The sequence below is a fragment of the Chroicocephalus ridibundus genome, chromosome 4 (assembly GCF_963924245.1).
Source record: "Chroicocephalus ridibundus chromosome 4, bChrRid1.1, whole genome shotgun sequence".
In the NCBI taxonomy this organism is placed as follows: domain Eukaryota; kingdom Metazoa; phylum Chordata; class Aves; order Charadriiformes; family Laridae; genus Chroicocephalus; species Chroicocephalus ridibundus.
The window spans coordinates 45,685,148-45,702,300 of NC_086287.1; the positions used below are offsets into that span (position 1 = coordinate 45,685,148).

The window sequence follows — 17,153 nt, forward strand, 5'->3', positions numbered from 1 at the left end:
ACAAATTACATTAGGTTTAGGGTAATGAGGTAGGAAGAGAATTCTTCGACTATCAGATCCGTTCTCCCACTCTTGTAGATACCACATCATATAGTCCTTTCCCTATTCCTATCAAGCTCTGAAAGTGTGGGTATTTTTTCCCCCAACTGCTCCAGCTCATACCTGTTCCAGATGCTGATTATTCTCATGATTTCAAGCTCCAATTTCAGTGTAACATAAGCTGTGGCTAGCCTGAATCCATTTGTTCTCGTTCAAACACTGTCCTTTAGCGTACAGGACTTTTTAGGCCATTGATTTCCTTTGCAAAAATCATCACCAATCATAGCCTTCATTCAGATGTACCAAAACCAGGATTTACCAAACAAAGGAGTTCTTGCCTTTCTCCTCTTGAAAAGAGGAGGCAGTTAGTTTCCTGGAGCATCTGAGTCCTTCTCTGCGTCGGTTGCAGCTTCAGCTCATGTTTTCGTGGGCTTGGGTGAGCATAGTTTGACCCGTCATTTCAGATGAGGTCCCTCCCTATTGCCTTCAACAATGATGCTTATGCTTTTTCTCTTTTTAGTTACATTTTTAGCAGTAGAAGACTGGGGAAATAAACTCTCCCAAAATATATCTGGAAATTTTGCTAAATTGAAATTTCTGCTCAAATTTCTCGGTCTCCAGCTCTGTGGGGTGTTTCAAAGCCTAGATCAGGACATATCTTTATAATGGTTTTTTTCTCTTGGTCAGGTCCAGAAATGGAAGAGAAGAGATTTTCTTTCTCATTCTGGCAGATATTATTGCCATTTAGTACTGATACCTCAAGAGAAACCTTTGTCTGATTTTAGTGTGGTTAAATTGGAAGCCAGATCTTCACCTTATATGGAAATGAAACATCAGCCTAAAGCTAATCCAGGCCCACAAGCCTGCACCGTCCATCTGCACTATCATCTGCTATGACTATTTAATTTACAAACATGTGCAGTAATTATATCCTAGTGCCGCATTCACATATTTCCTATTCTGAAAAGAAGGGGAGAGCAAGGGTTGCAGGCAAAAGATTTATGAGCTCTTTGATTCACCAGGAGCGCATGGAGAATCAGATGATTACATTTTGTGTGTAGAAGTGGTATAAGTCTTTAAGAGGGACTTGTGGGAAAAATTTAAGGGGAGCGATTTTGGTGAGGCTTTTGAATTGGAAACCTAAATTCTGATCTTGTTTTTGTATGGCTGTGATCACACTTGCAGTAATTTTGGGTTAAACAGTGTTTTCTCCAAGCTATGGACACAGTTATCGACATCTAGGTGCTGTATGACATGCTAATCTCTTCAGCTGCCTTGAAGAACAGATTCTAGATAATGGCATTGACAAACATATCCCGTGTCCAAAGGTCCGGATTCACAGCAGATTAAGCCTGTGTAAATCTCGGCTTCAGCAACACTATGTCTCTGTCACTCGTGGCTGCCCTGTCTGGCTGGTACTTTGTGCCAGTATCAGTGCGTGCATGATTGCAGAGTGAGCCAGTTCATTGCCCCGCAGCAGATGACGGTGTGATCCACGATCTAAACACGAGTGCTGGTGCAGAAGAGAGGTCGGGAAGATGTGGCTGTGGGAAGAGGTAAGGGCAGAACAAAGGCAGCTCAGATTTAAGTGACTTGACCTGCCGCTGAGATAACTTAGCAGCACAATTATAATTTGAATTAAACCCTGGACTTCCTCACAGATTTCCACTACAAACGTGGCACTGATCATCACTCCACCTCACTGTCTATAGAATATTCCTTCACTGTGATCTACAAAAAAAATACACTGTGTTCATAAAAGCCATAGGCAAGTAGGTGTATTATCCTAAACGCAACAGCCTCCATAAAATACCAACAAAAATGTAATATACAGCCTGGCTCTCAGACACCCCGCTTTGAGGAAAGTGCTGCAGATATCTAAGTCTCCCACCCAATGAAGAGACCATGTCCGGGAAGTGACACTTTCCCAGTGACACAGACAGTGTCTTTGGGTGACCACTTGAATTCTATGAACAAATTTACTACAGTAAAGAAAGGCTGTGTACCTATGGGTATCACGGTTGCCCATGAGAATCTGAATTGGAACCTACATGGCAAGCCATGCAACAATTATAATTTACACTGGAAGAGATCAAAGCTGGAAATGAGTTTGCCAGAGCCCACCTCCTAACCATTAACCAACCTCCCCAGCTTTCCAAACTCCTTGTCAGAAGCAAACTTCCTGCAGACCAGCAAACGCTGAGTGGAATCGTGTTGCGCCAGAGCGGCAATCGCAGACCTGCTTACCACAGCTCCTCTGACACCTTAAGAAGTTTTCTCACGAGTGAACTACCAAGGTCTGTTGATGCTACACGTGTGCTCCAGCGCATGCTGCCCTTCAGTGAGCACACCGAGTGCCCTCATGGAAGCTCTACAGGCGTAACCCATCAGTCCTGGAATGAGCATACATGCAGCAGAGAGAAAGGACAGAAACGTGCTTTTACAGTGAGAAAACCTTCTTCCTATCATCGGTACTCTGTGGCTGATCCCACATTTCTGATCCTCAAGGAAGATCTATAAATGATAAGCTTGAGAACTGAAACTGGTAACTCAGCAGAGACAGTGGTCTTACAGCATTTTATGGTTTTCCTAGTGATCCCTCTTCAACCCAGCACCTCAATATTCGGTGTTAACTGCCTGCCATTCCCCTGGTTCACATAGGGGATATGCTAATTCCCTCACCCCTTCCAGTTAAGTGTTAACTCCTCTTTCCGCATAAATTGTCTATTTGATTGCCATAATTAAATTAAGCTCAGAGCATTGTCTCCCAAACCTATCCTTAATCTGAAGTTTGCTGTTTCTGCTTCAGATTTAAAGAAAGAGCTTTGAGTGCCTTAAACCTTGCCCACTTTTTCACATTTATGTTGATTTATGAAAAGATGTACTTTCTCCAGCAGATGGCAACATACTTCTAAATTATTTATAGAACATCTGAGAGGCAGGACTTGTTCCTGTGCAAGTCAGACAGGAGATGAATTTGTCTTTGAGAAAGGGGCCAAGTACAATATAGGTGCTTATCTTTTCTTCTAATATTTAAGAAAGTATTTTTGAAGTTGGTGGCATTGTCGTTTCATTTAAACTTACTATTCTGTAATCTTAAAATGTAGTATAATATTGTTGTTGTAGCTCTTTGCCTCCGCATTTAACTAGAGCGGCAGTGAACAGATGAACCAGAACATGTCTGTGCATCCCCCATGGCGTTGCTTTATTTCCGAGGAGCAATAAAGTAGTTTGGAGGCCAGGATAGTGGGAGCTGTATTCTCACTTTGTTTCTCTCCTTTTTTAATTTTCCTAGAAGGCATTTCAGAATCACACATCTCCAGTGCCCACCAGAAATACCCATTAGCTGCTATAGAACTCTAAAGTATTTTTATTGCTGTGGACTCAGAAACTATGGAGTTCCTATCAACCAGGCGCTCTATACGGGAAAGCAAATACTAGAATCTTTCTTCCTTTGATTTCAGCTGTAGTAATTTTTCTGTGAATAGCCAGAGCCTGATTTTCCACTGACTTGTGCATTGTGGCTATTTCTGCCTCTGCAAGGTTGATAGAAAACGATAGGAAGAAGAGTTTGACATCACTTCCTGCAGGTTGCAGTGACTAGACGAGGTACACCACAAGGGAAAACCAGGCTCAGGCTCTTGTCTTCACCCTTTTGTCTGTCACTTCTTTTAAGTGGTAATTACACTTGATTTTTCCCAGGGAGGATGCACACTCAGGTGCATGGCAAAACGCCGGTGACTCAGCACTGGTTGTCTCATCGCTTGCCATTATGAAGGCGACCGGCCGGGCAGCCGCTGTTTCTTGACTTCTTCAGCGTATCTCTTGGCATCACGGGACCTGGTTTGCTCTGGCACCCATGCTCCAGTTTAGCCCCTCTCTCAATCCAGGTCCCCACCCGTCTGCCCTGCTGGGTGATGGCGTTGTCGCCTGCGTTCATCATCACCCCGTTTCTCATTGTTTCGTGTTTCCTCACACGCAGCGCTGTGAAAGGATTCAGAAATGTGATCTGAGGTCATCGTTTGCAAAGGGAGTGTGTTGACATACACAGCCCACTTGTACAAACGCATGTAAAGCTGAAGGCCAGGTTTGCTCACTGCTGTGTTAAGAGTGGCCAATAAATTTTTCTCTCTCCGTCAGTATGAAGGGACCCCTGCTATTTTTAAAGCTGAGGTCTGCCAGCTCCCACAACACGCGATGCTTTTTCTGAGGCAGTGCGAGTAGTTCGGTAGGCTTTGCAAAAGACTATGAGAGTGGCTCCCACTCTGTGACCTTCAGGCAGGCTGGTCTGTGGCCACACATAGTTCTGAAGTTAGAAATGAGATCAGTCAGGGAGGCAGAATATGATATTGTCGGAGGTGCAGTATTGCTCAGGAACCAGTGAAAGTCAGGACCACTGGCCGCAAAAAGTCCCAGCATCACAATTTCCCGATATTGTAACACTGCACTTCAGAGGGGGAATTATACGGAATAGTTTGAGCTGATCCATAGCTTTGTCGTGTCTCCCTCAAGGGCCAAGCCCTAGTTTCCTCCTCACACAAATTGGCTTGGTTACTGTTTTTACCTTGGTCCATAGGTGTACTACTTCTGCCACAGCTCCAGTGAGAAAGGTGGCTATAATTAATAGAAACTGGCAGAAAAAGAGGTGTCTTCCTCTAAATAACTGTGCTTTTTAAATAATAGGGCTTTGTACAGATGTATAAAGTTTGTTCGGTGCTGACAGTCACAAACTGCCTAAATATATAAATAGATTTCCACTGTAAATCACTGTGTACTCTAATGGAGCAGCTTTTCTATTTAAGAAGCTGTGCAGCCCAGCCAAATAACGGCGAAATGCGAACAGTACCTGAAATCTATATTTGGTCTGCCTGAAAAGAGTTTGATCTTCTGCACTTAATTCCCAGTGGATGGGAACTCACATCATGAGGAATACCTTCGTAATTGGTGCTAATTATAATTCCTGGGAGAGAGGCCAAACAGAGCCTTGCAGACTGCGTGTTTCCCACTCTCTCGGCAGAGGAGCACCACGACAGGGAGGCAGCGCGGGATGGGGCTCTCCTGCCCTACCCACTGCCTCTGCGGAACCTGTCCCCGTGGCTGCTGTTCGGCAGCTCATAGGAAAGGGACAGGCTTTCACAGAAATTAAAAAAAAAAACAAACCCAAACGGCACAAAAAATCTTGCAAAACCAACACGTCTGACTCCTCACTGCATCGTGAAACTAAACCTGCGCCTTCTGTTAGCCGTCAGGAGCAAGGCAAGACCTGAGAAACGAACCCGTGGGAGCTGCCCTGTTTGTTTGCTTAATCGCTTAGTTTAAATATAGATTAAAAATCACTTAAGCTCATCCACAAGTTAAGTATGTGTCAACCAACGGCTGCCAGAAACTGCAAGGGAAAAAGAACATAGTCACAGAAGGAAGAGATTTTAGGAAAGGAACAAGAGAAAAAAGGATTCAGTCTTTGGAGAGGGGCGACGGTGTATCTTCTTAAGGAACATCCACTCCTAAGTAAACAGCATATAGGAAACAAGAGCTGCCAGCTTCTCTTCATCTCCCCCCCCGCCACTGCTAACACTTGCTAGCAGTGAATAACTTGGTGAATAATCCCTCATTTACATTCATTTCTTCCGATTAAATGGAAATGTCATAGTTCACAGAATGTCAGCCTGTGCCTGAAACGCACTGAAAAACCTCTGCAAGATCCTCACTTGCTGTGCTGCCTGCCCCGGCTGCCGTGGAGCGTGTCCTTGCCGGTCCCGTCGGAGGCACGGACACACCTCAGGCGTTCCAGAGTATCGCCTGTCCCAGCACCTTCTGCCTCCTCTGGAGCAGCTCAGCTGTCACCTGGCTCTGAACTAGCACTGGGGAGCGTGGCACTGGAAAAAGCCGACCTAATGCAAGCCCGTCACTTGAGTTAGCAGCCACTCGCCATTGGCAAAACTATCATCTGGCACACTGTTTAGCATCAGCCTAGTTTGTAATACCATCTCCCTTTTTTTGTAGCTATAGAAATTTAAGTTTGTGCTAGTAAGAACACAGAAGCTCAGGCACTGCTGATCCACAGCTCCTTGCAGCACAGGTCTCCCTTGCTGAGAGCAAAATGAAGGACATCATGTGATGCCACCAAAGTGGTGGCATTCATCGACAGCCTGGGTTTAGGTCCCCCATTAGGAAATGGCTCCACTTTCAAATACCGTCTCCCTTTTTTTGTAGCTATAGAAATTTAAGTTTGTGCTCGTAAGAACACAGAAGAGGTCAGTCAAAGCAAACTGCTAGAGAAAACTGCAGAGAGGAAGCCTTCTTGCTGTTCCCGGGAAGCTTGTGGTCTGTCTCCAAAGAGTGGACATGCTTTGTCCAGCCAAGACTCTTGAACCTGAGGGGCTGCAGTGCTGGTGACCTCTCAGCCATGGGGAAAAGCATTTTAGGCTGCGCCTGACTTAAAGATGTCTTCTCAAGTTTAGCATTAATGTAGGTGAAACACCTGGGTAGCTTCTCAGTGTGGATGCAAACCGTGGTGAGACACAAGCTCAGGCACTGTTAATCAACGGCTCCTTGCAGCACAGGTCTCCCTTGCTGAGAGCACGATGAAGGACATCAGGTGATGCCACCAAAGCGGTGGCATTCATCGACAGCCTGAGTTTAGCTCCTCCATTAGGAAACGGCTCCACTTTCAAAGCTGATGTTGCAATACCGGGTATTGCATACATTAATGCTTTGCCCCCAGTGCTTTCAATCGCTTGGTGGTGTTACCCTGGGGCGCAATGGTTGCTGTGATAGCGCGGCCACATCTCTCCTTTTAAGTGGTGTGTTCCCACTCTTCTGTTTGTTTAGTCGTACTTCTTTAGGCAGTGAGCTCCCCAGGGCAGGGATGGAGCCAGCTTCTCAGCTGCCAAGGGCACAGTGCAGCGTGTGAGCGACTGGCGGTGAATATGAAAAAAGGCAGTAGACTGGGAACCCCTGCGCATGTCCATGGAGCTGGGAAAATTTGCTTTGTGGCTTTTGCCAGCGTGTAGCAACAGCTCGGCTGGGTCAGAGGAACTCCGTAATGGCAATCACATCGTTAATAAATGTGATGCATGTCTGTCACTTGTTGTCTATTGTCCCTCACGATACTGGGCAGCACTTGTTGATGTTATCCCTGTCATGCCAGAAATCACGGATGCTGCGGGCGGGGTCAGTGGAAATAAACGCATCAGCGCTGCTTCTTTTGAACATTTTGAACAGAAAACGGGGCGGGGAGGGGGGGCGGGGGAAAGGCGACTTTTTCCTGTGCGTACACAAAGTGGAGCACGGCGTGGCCTTGGGGTCCTACCGAAATCCCGAGAGCAAGAGCTGCTCGGGGGTCACCCGGCGGAGGGCGGGGGTGCGGCACCGGGGTTGTAGCCCGCGGGGCGGTGGCGGGAGGCGGTGGCGGGAGGCGGTGGCCGGGCCGGGCTCCCCTCCCGGCGGGGCGGGCTGGGGCGGGACTAGGGAAATGGGGGCCGGTTTTGGGCGCAGGGCGGCAGGTGTAGCGATGAGGAGCGGTGCTAGGCGGGACGGAGAGGGTGGCCCCGCACGGCAGCGCGCAGCCCCGACAGCAGCTCGCCCGCCCGGGCATGGCAGTAGCCCCGCCGCGCCGCTCCTCGCACTGAGCCTCCCCTTGTCGGTGCCATGCCCCCCCAGGAGCTGCTGGACTACCCGCCCGCCCTGCGCAGACACAACCCTCCCCGGGGCAGCGGCCCGGAGCTGGGCATCAAGTGCGTGCTGGTGGGCGATGGCGCCGTGGGCAAGACCAGCCTGGTCGTCAGCTACACCACCAACGGGTACCCCGACGAGTACCAGCCCACCGCCCTCGACACCTTCTCCGGTAGGCGCCCGCCCGGGCTCCGCGGTGCCCCGGTCGGCCGGGTGAGGGGGGCGGTGGGGGGCGAGCCCCGCCGGGCGCAGCGGAGCCCCCCTCGGGACGCGGGACTCCCGGGGGGAGCGGCCAGCGCGGCCTGCGGGGCCGGGGGGAGGCTTTCCCGGTGGGATGGGCTGCCGCCGGGGCTGCGTACCGGCGGGGGGTGGGAGGGGGCTTTGCGGGCGCGGGGGCACAGAGCCCGGGAGCGCGTTCTGCCGCTCGGCCCGAGCCCCTCGGGCGCTTTGTGAAGTTCAGCAGGTGCGAGTCCTGCTTTTTGCGGCTTCGCGTACCAACAGGGCATGTGTCAAGTCGGCTGGCGAGTTCTGTGAAATCGGGCACCTTCCTGGTTTTGTGGTGTTATTACGGATAAATGGAAGAGGACTTAATTTATTTTTTTTTTGGTAGCGGTGGTGCTTTTTTAGCTCCAGAAGTATCGCAGCATCGCACTGTAGGTTTTCTAGCTTCAACTGATACTCAGCAAAAGCATCCTTTTCCTCACATGTCCACTGAAGCTAAAATTGAACAGAGGTTTCCAAGAAGTTGAAGAGCTTTACAAGTCTGGCTAGAATTGCCTTCCCTGTCAGCTGATGAGCTCTCATTAGTTTCTGCTTTTGTAAATGCCATCTTTATTCTTGTTCTCCACTCCTCTCCTCTTGGGATCCAGTTTCTAATATAAACCCCAGGAAAGTACAAAGTCCTTTGAAGGGTTTCTGATCTTCATCTGATACAAAGAAACACAACAGTACATGACACTATAGATCGGTAGATTAGAGACGGGCTCAAATCAGACTAGGAATGAGTCTTCTAATGTGTCATAGTCTCAGGGGTTCTCAGAGGGAACTCTACAACCTTAGAGGGAGTGTTTTGTTTGTCTGAATGTCCCCCTTACTTGCTCACTCTTACACTGGGAATTGTTGATTTGCCTTGACACTCTCCAAGCTCTTCCGCTGTCCCTTGACGGGAATGAACCAGGAACGTGCTGCTGTTCAGCGTCCAGCAGCCTTTTGGCAACAAATGTAAGGAGCCCTCGAGTCCTCCGGGGGAAAGATGACTGCCCTCTCTGCTCCCTTTACACTGATGTGTACAGTTTGGGCTAAGAGAAGCTTGAAATTACCATAGGTATTAGCCTCCTCTCCAAAAAATTCAGAGGCTCCCTGATTAGCAGCGAGGAATTTGAAGATAGCTGCACATGGGTTTAGCCCCACTCTGAATGTCCAAGTATCAAGCCAGATTCCCAGAAGTGCGTAGCGTTTGCAACTGATAGAAATTAAAAACATTAAAACCAGGTCTTCCAAAGTTCACTTTCTATGAGGAAATAGGAGAATAGAGAAGTTTTCCTTCCCACCCCTACTCTTGACATTCTGGATAAGCTTAAAGAAACTCCCTCCTTGGATTCACGAGGCACAGTTCAAGATCCATTCCAGAAATTTCAGCCCAGTTCTCTCCGCTCTTGGGGAATACTTGCAATTGAAACTGCCAGCAGAACCGAGCTTCACAGTTTACATCCTGATGCTAATTCTGGACAATGGACTGTAATGCCAATAACAAGATAGGAGAAAGTATTGAGTTATCAGGGGAACGGCTCTGGGACTGTGACCCAGCCGCATCTGTCTGGGTGCTACCTCCTGCTGGGTGTCACTGCCAGGTAGAGCAGCCTTGAGTGAAACGTGTACCCGGTGACCTTTCTCCACCAGGCTATCCTGTTCTGCCGGCCCCTTCGCTATTGTACCGAAATCCAGCCTCATCCTGAGGGTGTGGACCTTGTGAGGGCGGTATTTGGAGGACTGTCAGAGAGCTGCTAGCTTAGCTTAGGCTAGCAGCAGGTACAAAAAACCCCTTGTGCAAGCACTAGAGCAGCAGGTAATATACGTGATGCCTTTCTTCTAAAGACTGTAAAACACTTCAGAGATGCTAATTCCTTCTCTCAACACGCTTGTGAGACAGAAGAAACCAGATACTAGAAAGGCAAATGCCCAGTGCCTTGAAGATCAAGTCAGGATCTAGCAGGTTCTTTGATCAGGAACAGGTTTCTCCTCCTCCTCTGGGGCAAAGATATGGTAACAACCCAACCGTTTCCAAGTCACAAGGAAGCATTGACTTTCAGCTACGCTGCGAGGAGTGGCATGGAGGTGGACGCACCCACCCCTTCGTTTTTCCGTCACTCTCAGTCTTCCACCAAATTTCAGTTCGTCTTTTGTCTGTGTCTCCCTCCTCCCCAAAGTGCTTTCAGAGAGAAGCAGCGCTCTCCTCCCAGATCTTGTGTGGAACTCTCCAAGTCAATTGTTTCTGTCACTTTTCTCACCCGGCTAATTACTTTAAGAAACACAAAAGATTGATCCTGCTTGGGTTGGTTTTGTGTTGTTGGGTGTTTTTTTTTTTAACAAAAAGGACAATAAAGCCTCCTCCCTGGGCACAGCAAGGGCATTTAGCTAGCTCATGTCAAGTGTCAGCCATTGTCACCTTAGCCAGGATGTCTGCCTCTGTTCACCAGAGCACAGCCTCATCCACCTTTTCAGGACTTTCAAGTGATTTCCAGCCCCCTCAACCCCTTTCTCCTTTTCGGCGGTTCCTAGCCAGTCTCTGTGGTGTCTGTGTGCTTAGACATCTAACAGTTGCATCCCAGATTTCCATCAGAGGTCCTGCCAGCCCTCAGTCTGAGTCAGCTGATACCACATGAAGGCTTACTGTGATTAGGGAGTGAAATGGGAGCAGACCTTACATGTGTAACTCAGCAGTTTTTCAGTGTGTGCGTAGTCTCTGAAGGGGATTTCACTCATCACTGTTTCCTTAATTGCGTCTTCATTTCAAAGTTGGTATTAGGCCTTTGCTTTTCCTTAGCTGGGACACTTACGGAAATGCTCATCTTTTTTTTTTTTTCCTTGGCCGAATTTCTGGCCTGGATGGGAAAATTCTTCAATAGCCTGTTTAATGGAGACTGATTTGAACTTACACCCTGGGCCAGGAAGCTAGGAGCAAGTTGCTGAAGTTCTCAGTTTGTTTTTATCCTTATCTACTTTCTTGGGGTGTGGAAGAAGAACAAGTTGTTCTCGGGGCACTGTTTGGCTAAGGGCTCTTCTTCTCCTGGCGAAGTAGTTGTCCAGTAATATGGAGCAATTCTTTCAAAATACTGGAGAAGAGCCCAAAATACCTAAGGGCTAACCAAATCAGAAAGTCTGTTGCAGGTCTCTTAATGATCCCAGTGCAAGCCTCAGCTGTTTTAGTGGGGTTGTGGAGGATGCTCAGCAAGGAGGACAGACTTAAGTGACTTCAGCAAGTCTGTTCAGTGGGATGCAAACCAGAGTGCTCTGGGGAAAAAATCGGTATGAGTGTGCATGTGTATGCTGGACGACTCCCTTACACTCAGCCTTATTCTCTTTCTGCTACAGTGCAGGTCCTGGTGGATGGAGCCCCGGTTCGGATCCAGCTGTGGGACACTGCTGGACAGGTAAGCTTTATCAAAACAGCTGTGGGCTCTGGTCCTCTGGGACAGGGGCTGTTTGCAGGCATTTGAGAAAGGCAGTGTTTAACTGGGAGGGAAGGGAATGCGCTAGTCCAGCATCAGGCAGTCACAGATGGGTGAATCACAGACTTCCTGAGCTCTGAAACTTGTGCTCAAACCATGGCATGGCCACAAAGTTAGCTTGATGCCCTGCCTTTGAGGGTGTTGCTGTCCTAGATAACACATGAAAAGGCCACTGCAGCATCATGATCTTAGAGTTCAATCCAGTGAAACCTTTTTTTTTATTTTTCCCCTCCATTTTCTACAGGAGGACTTTGACTGTTTGCGCTCGCTTTGCTACCCTGACACCGACGTCTTCCTTGTTTGCTTCAGCGTGGTAAACCCAAGTTCCTTCCAAAACATTACCGAGAAATGGATCCCCGAGATACGAACTCACAACCCCCGGGCACCGGTGCTGCTAGTGGGGACACAGGCAGACTTACGGGATGATGTCAATGTCCTCATCAGCCTGGATCGCTACCACGTGAAGCCCGTGCCCCGGCCTCAGGCAGAAGGTCTGGCTGACAAAATCCGGGCTGAAGCCTACCTGGAATGCTCAGCACTGACCCAGAAGAACCTCAAAGAAGTTTTTGACATGGCCATTGTCAGCGGTGTTGAGCACAAAGCACGGCAGGAAAAGAAGATGACCGCCAAAGGCATCAAAACTCTTTCCAAGTGCCGCTGGAAGAAGTTCTTCTGCTTTGTCTGAAGCTGCTTTGAGGGGGGAAAAAGAAACACCCAATGCCGGTATTGGCTCTGCACCTTCTTCAGGAGTGACTGCTCCTATGGCCCCAGCAAGGAGGGTATGATAAGCTGCTGGGCTTGGAAACCTGGCTCTTGCTGGGTTACAGTAGCAGATGCCTGGGAGACATGAACTGGATTTCCATTGTGCCGGGATGTGGAATGGTCCAGGCAGCTATAAGTACCTGCCGGACATGTCTGTAGTGTCCCAGGCTAATGGGAGCCTTTAATACACCAAGACTCGGTACCCCAGAACAGGCAGGATCCTTCCATTGTTCAAAATAACCAGTTTTCTGTCTGAAGCTCACGCACTTTTGGAGTCCTGACGCAGCATAATAAACGTGAGGGACTTTTGAAGTCTGCCTATGTTTTGGCTGATTTACAGGCTTGGCAGAGAGTAGGGCAGGGGCAGTTAGAGGTGACTGCAGTGTGGTCAGATGTGGGCTGCTGAGTTTGTAATGCGAGACTTGTGTTTGCCCCTCTGATTCTGCTTGCCAAAATAGGTAGAAGTCACTGGGCTGTGAAAAAGCAGCGCTCTTTCTTAAAGGCCCTGTATTGTGAGTACCCTTGAGAAAGTTTTTCCTAAATAAAGGCCATCAGCAGGCTGAAGAGAAAATGCACTGGGAGCTACAGTAATTCTTTAAGCAAAACGTTTTCTGAAGAGGACTCTGCACTCCAATGGGTGCCAATGCTATAGCCCTATCTTAAGAGGTAGTTGTAAACTTGGGGACCTATTTTGAAAGGCCTTTTTGTGTGTGTGGTGTTTTGAGAGAAAGAATGAGCGAGGAACAGCGCTGAGTGGCTCTGTCTGTCTAGCAGAGACCAAACTGTGTCAGCGAAGGGTTTGTAACACTACCAAGGGGTGAAATGTAGATGGAGAGCCATGCAGGTAATGAAAGGAGAAGAGAGAAGGAAGAAAAGGAAGGGTATAAAAAGGAGAAAGAAATGTAAGGAAGGAAGAAAGGGAGACAGAGAAGGAAAAAAGAAAGGACGTTGTTAAATGAAAGTTGTGATTCTGCTTAGTTGAGATGCTGATATTCAGGGAATCTTCTAGGGACCTGGAAAATTTGCTAACAATCTCAATTTCAAAGTAATATTGTCCATACATTAAGTGCTGAATCAAAAGGAGGGGGTTGTAGGGAGAGAGAGTTCCTCTTGGTCAGTAAAATCCTCAGTTTCAGATCTATGCAGGAGAACAGAATTTACCTTGTACCGTTCTTCCTGAGGCTGCAGAACAGGAATGGGGGGCTCAGGGCTTCTTTCTGTTGTGCTTCCCTTTCTTAAAAGTCACTGCTTGATCTGCTGAAATCAAAAGCAAAGGAAATCCATGAAGTTCCTGCCAGAGAAAAACATTCACTATGTTTGCTCTGTTGCCCTCTCGCCTGTTTCTCGGGGGATTCTTTTCCCCGTGAGTCTACTCGCATTTTATTACAGAACTTGCATCAATTTCTGAAAGTTCTTTCACAGAGACATTTTGTTCTGGTTTACGTAGCAGAGAGCGTGATAGGTCTGTCAAGCAATGCTTTCAATACTCAGGGTGTTCTCTGCATCTGCCCATGGCCCGTCGCTTTGAGGATGCTCTGGAGTAATGTGACAGAAAGGGATATAGCTGTGGATTGTTTGCCTGGCACCAAAAGCAAGCATGCCTGACCTAGTGGGCCTGTAAGAAAAAAAACAAAAACAGAGGTACTATGGCTTTGGATCCAAACAAATGCCTGCAAACATCTCTCACAACTATCTCTTTGTGGCACAGGTCGTGTAGTCCCCGGGACGTGAGACAAGCCTGCTGGGCGGTGTCACAGTGTGAAAGAGGAGGGCAGGTCTTCTTACCAAGGGAAGTGGCCCGCAGCCTTGGAGCTGCCTGTAGGGTAAGGCTTAGAGACCTGAAAAGGATGGTGCGGCCAAGCGAGCAGAACGTTGAAATGACTCCCCCAGCTGAAATGCCATCTGGGTCCAGTGAGGAGTCCGAAGAGGTGGAGAAGTGACTTGTCCTACACGCCTCTAGGCAGGACACCACTTCTTCAACAAAGCTCTCACTCAGCAATGCATCCCTGCATGTATTTCCTACCTGTACAGGCACCTTTGCTGTATCACTAGTTCAGTTTGTCTGTTGGGTCTTTACGCATTTCTTTAGCCTGTGAGACCAAGGGCCGTGTTGTGACCCGCTGAGGAGCACGCCATACCCCTATGGGGTGAATCCACAGGTGGAAAGAACACCAGCCTCCCCTCCTGCTGGGGAGAGCAAGGGTTGTCCTGCAGTAGCTTAGTATGCAACAGGGATTATTTCTTTCTGGAAAAGAAACTGTACTGAGAGCTGCTTTCTTCCTCTGTGTTTGTGTCTAATATTTGTTCAAATAAATTTTTTTAATGTCTGCAATATGTGTTTGTAATTTTGTCAGGGCAAAGTAAGCTGGGCTTAAAGACGGAGGAGGAGTTATTCCGTTTTACTGACAATAGCATAAGAGGGAAATTGCCCCACTTCTCCTTCCATGTCCTGACCCCCACTAGCAATGGTAAAAATCCCGTCATAGCTGAAACCTTCCAAGATCCTTCTGTTGCCTCAGTTGATTTTCCTCTCCCTCAGCAGCTGCTCAGGGTGGAGGCTGCCAAGGGGGATGGAGCAGTGAACATCCAAGGCTTTCAGTGTCTCTCCCCGTAAGCCACCATCCAGGGATCAGTCAGGAGACCCTCCCAGCACCCTCTGAGACAAGCCCACGGAAGACTTGCATTTGGAGCCTTAATAACAGCACGCTGCTCTGTCATTAGGCTGGTGGGTAATTTAGCCACCAGCCTTATTTAACTTAAATTGGTAGTTAAACACTACTCAAGTGCTGAAAAATTTTGTTCGCGCTACATAGGGCACAAAGGCTCCATCCGAGATAGCTCACAGGCTTCATCCTTTAGCCTTATCATCAGCATCAGAGGTAGGGCAGGGCTCCTGTCTGTCCACATCTGGGGCCCCCACAGCTGCTCCAGAGGCAGAGGGCTGGGGAGCGAGACTGCTGGGGGAGCTCAGCAGAGAGGTGGGAAAGAAAACGGACAAAACCCCCAGTGTAGCAGCGGTAATGAGCAAATGTGATTCAGAAACTAGAAGGGAGTAGAAAATTACTGCCGATAAAACATGATTTGGGAATTTGTTTCTTTTTTTTTTTTTCCTTTGACAAAGTCTGAGACCGCACTGTCCTCCTGCAGTTTGCCGTTTGCTAGATGTAAAGTGACCTGTGGGATTATTTGGAGCCGGCTCCCAGCTTTGCAGCTTCCCAGCATTAAAGCTTACAGAAGAACCTGTGAATGGAAATAGCAGGAAAGTGTGAATTAACTTTACAGGGGGGTGAGTCATCCCACTGAGCCATATCCTGTCATGTGCACAACAAGCACCCTAAAACTGCCTGAAACCAGGGAACAAAGCGGAGCTCCTGGGGGTGAATCTGTCTCGTTAAATGGAGTGTCCTACCAAAGCCACCAAGGCATTTTTAAAGCCTTGTCCTACTCCTCTGCGTGGTGCGGTACCAGACCTGTGCTACTACCTGGCTCCGGTACAGTTTGGGCTTGTTTCTGCCTTACAGTGCTGCTTGACCAACCTGTATTTTCAGATGATGCTGAGACCACAGGAGGGTTCCTGGGAGACTGTTGCTAACACAAACCACCCCGCCAGCCTGGATGAAGCTAGCCAAGCCCATTACTAGGCCAGCACAATTCCACATGAGTGTCACCTACGTTATTGCCAGAAAGGATCCTTATGATTAGTTGATCTGACTTGCTCCGTAGCACAAAGCTCAGCATTAAAAGCTAAAAAAACCCCAATGTTCCTATAGGGTAGAAACTCTCTCGTATCTTCTTTCTTGCTCAGGTCCCTGACTTGGATCCTGGTCAGGAGACTCCTGCATCTAGCAGAGTAACTCAGCAGGGCTTTCCCACCAGTAAAAGCAACGCTGCAAGTACTTCAGTACAGGCACGCACCACATCGTGTAATTCTGCATGAAGCCGGTGTGCTAGATGCCGCTCTCAGCTGCCATCTCCAAAGGAGCTGAGCTCGGATGTCAGCAATGGTCGGAACACGGTGTGGAAAAGACCCTTTTGTTTCTTTTCTCCGTAGGTAGCACACCCTAAATAGGCTTAGCTGTGCCAAGAAGGTTCCCAGCTGGCAATGCTTTCCCGAGCTTCCACTGAACCCTGGCTGGGAATTAATCCCCAAAATAATACCAAGTTTCGTCTGACTCAGCACAGCCTCCTTCCAGCGCCAGAAGGGCAAGTCTGAAAGGTCCCTTCAGGAGATCTTTATGCCCTGTAGGGTACGTCCTATTTACTTTGAAAGGACAGCCTGAATTATTACCAGGTCAGGAGCTGACATGAGTCCAGCAGGAGGGACCTGGCTGTGCTTGAACCCTGTTGAAATGCAATTACCAGGGAATGGCGCCCTCCCCCATTTCCTGAGAGGGGTAGGATTGCGTTAACAGCCTTATCGCATCCTTAACACCCCCCCAATTTAATCCTCAGGTGCTAACTGCCTTTTTTTCTTCTGATTGCTCCAAGTTTAATGCTATTTATCAATTAGGCAACAATTTCCAGCTTGGAAGCAGGGTCTGGTTTGAGTTTTTCCAGCTTCAGCTGGGACAGCTAAGTAGCCTACTTCAACTTTGCTTTCCTGCTCCTGGTTTGGGCTAGGTTGGTCCCCTCCCGTGGTCCTCTCTGTGGCCTCACAAGGAGCAGCGTGGGAACACCGGAGGGGTGGGAGTGAGCAGAGGCACTACTCAAACAGGTGCTGGCACCACAAGAAATGTTTGTCCTCTCGCAGCCCGTGCTTCCATCGAACTGCTGCTCTTCCAATGCTGACGAGAGTCCTCTGTGGCCAGGAGGCTGTCCTTGGCCCGCCTCGTCTGCTTAAACATCTCGGCTCTCCTTTACATCATTGCCTCTCTTGGAGCCATGCTAAATCACTCCCTAGTGGGTCTGGGAGCTGAGGCGTTTATACAACGAAACTGCTCAAATTTTACA

General features: G+C 48.4%; 1 protein-coding gene across 1 annotated transcript; it reads left to right on the forward strand.

Moving 5' to 3' along the window:
- The first annotated feature begins 7,527 nt into the window (after positions 1-7,527).
- RHOV (ras homolog family member V) lies at positions 7,528-14,496 on the forward strand. Its single transcript, XM_063333893.1, has 3 exons — positions 7,528-7,885; positions 11,305-11,363; positions 11,686-14,496. The coding sequence occupies exons 1-3, from the start codon at positions 7,690-7,692 to the stop codon at positions 12,124-12,126; spliced, it is 696 nt and encodes a 231-aa protein (XP_063189963.1). The 5' UTR covers positions 7,528-7,689; the 3' UTR covers positions 12,127-14,496.
- Positions 14,497-17,153: the final 2,657 nt, after the last annotated feature.

What these genes read in the sequence shown, in the direction of transcription:
- RHOV (XM_063333893.1), top strand. Translation starts at nt 7,690, where the DNA reads ATGCCCCCCCAGGAGCTGCTGGACTACCCGCCCGCCCTGCGCAGACAC. An exon ending in CGCCCTCGACACCTTCTCCG is followed by an intron (nt 7,886 to 11,304) that starts GTAGGCGCCCGC and finishes TTTCTGCTACAG; the next exon opens with TGCAGGTCCTGGTGGATGGA. An exon ending in TGTGGGACACTGCTGGACAG is followed by an intron (nt 11,364 to 11,685) that starts GTAAGCTTTATC and finishes CATTTTCTACAG; the next exon opens with GAGGACTTTGACTGTTTGCG.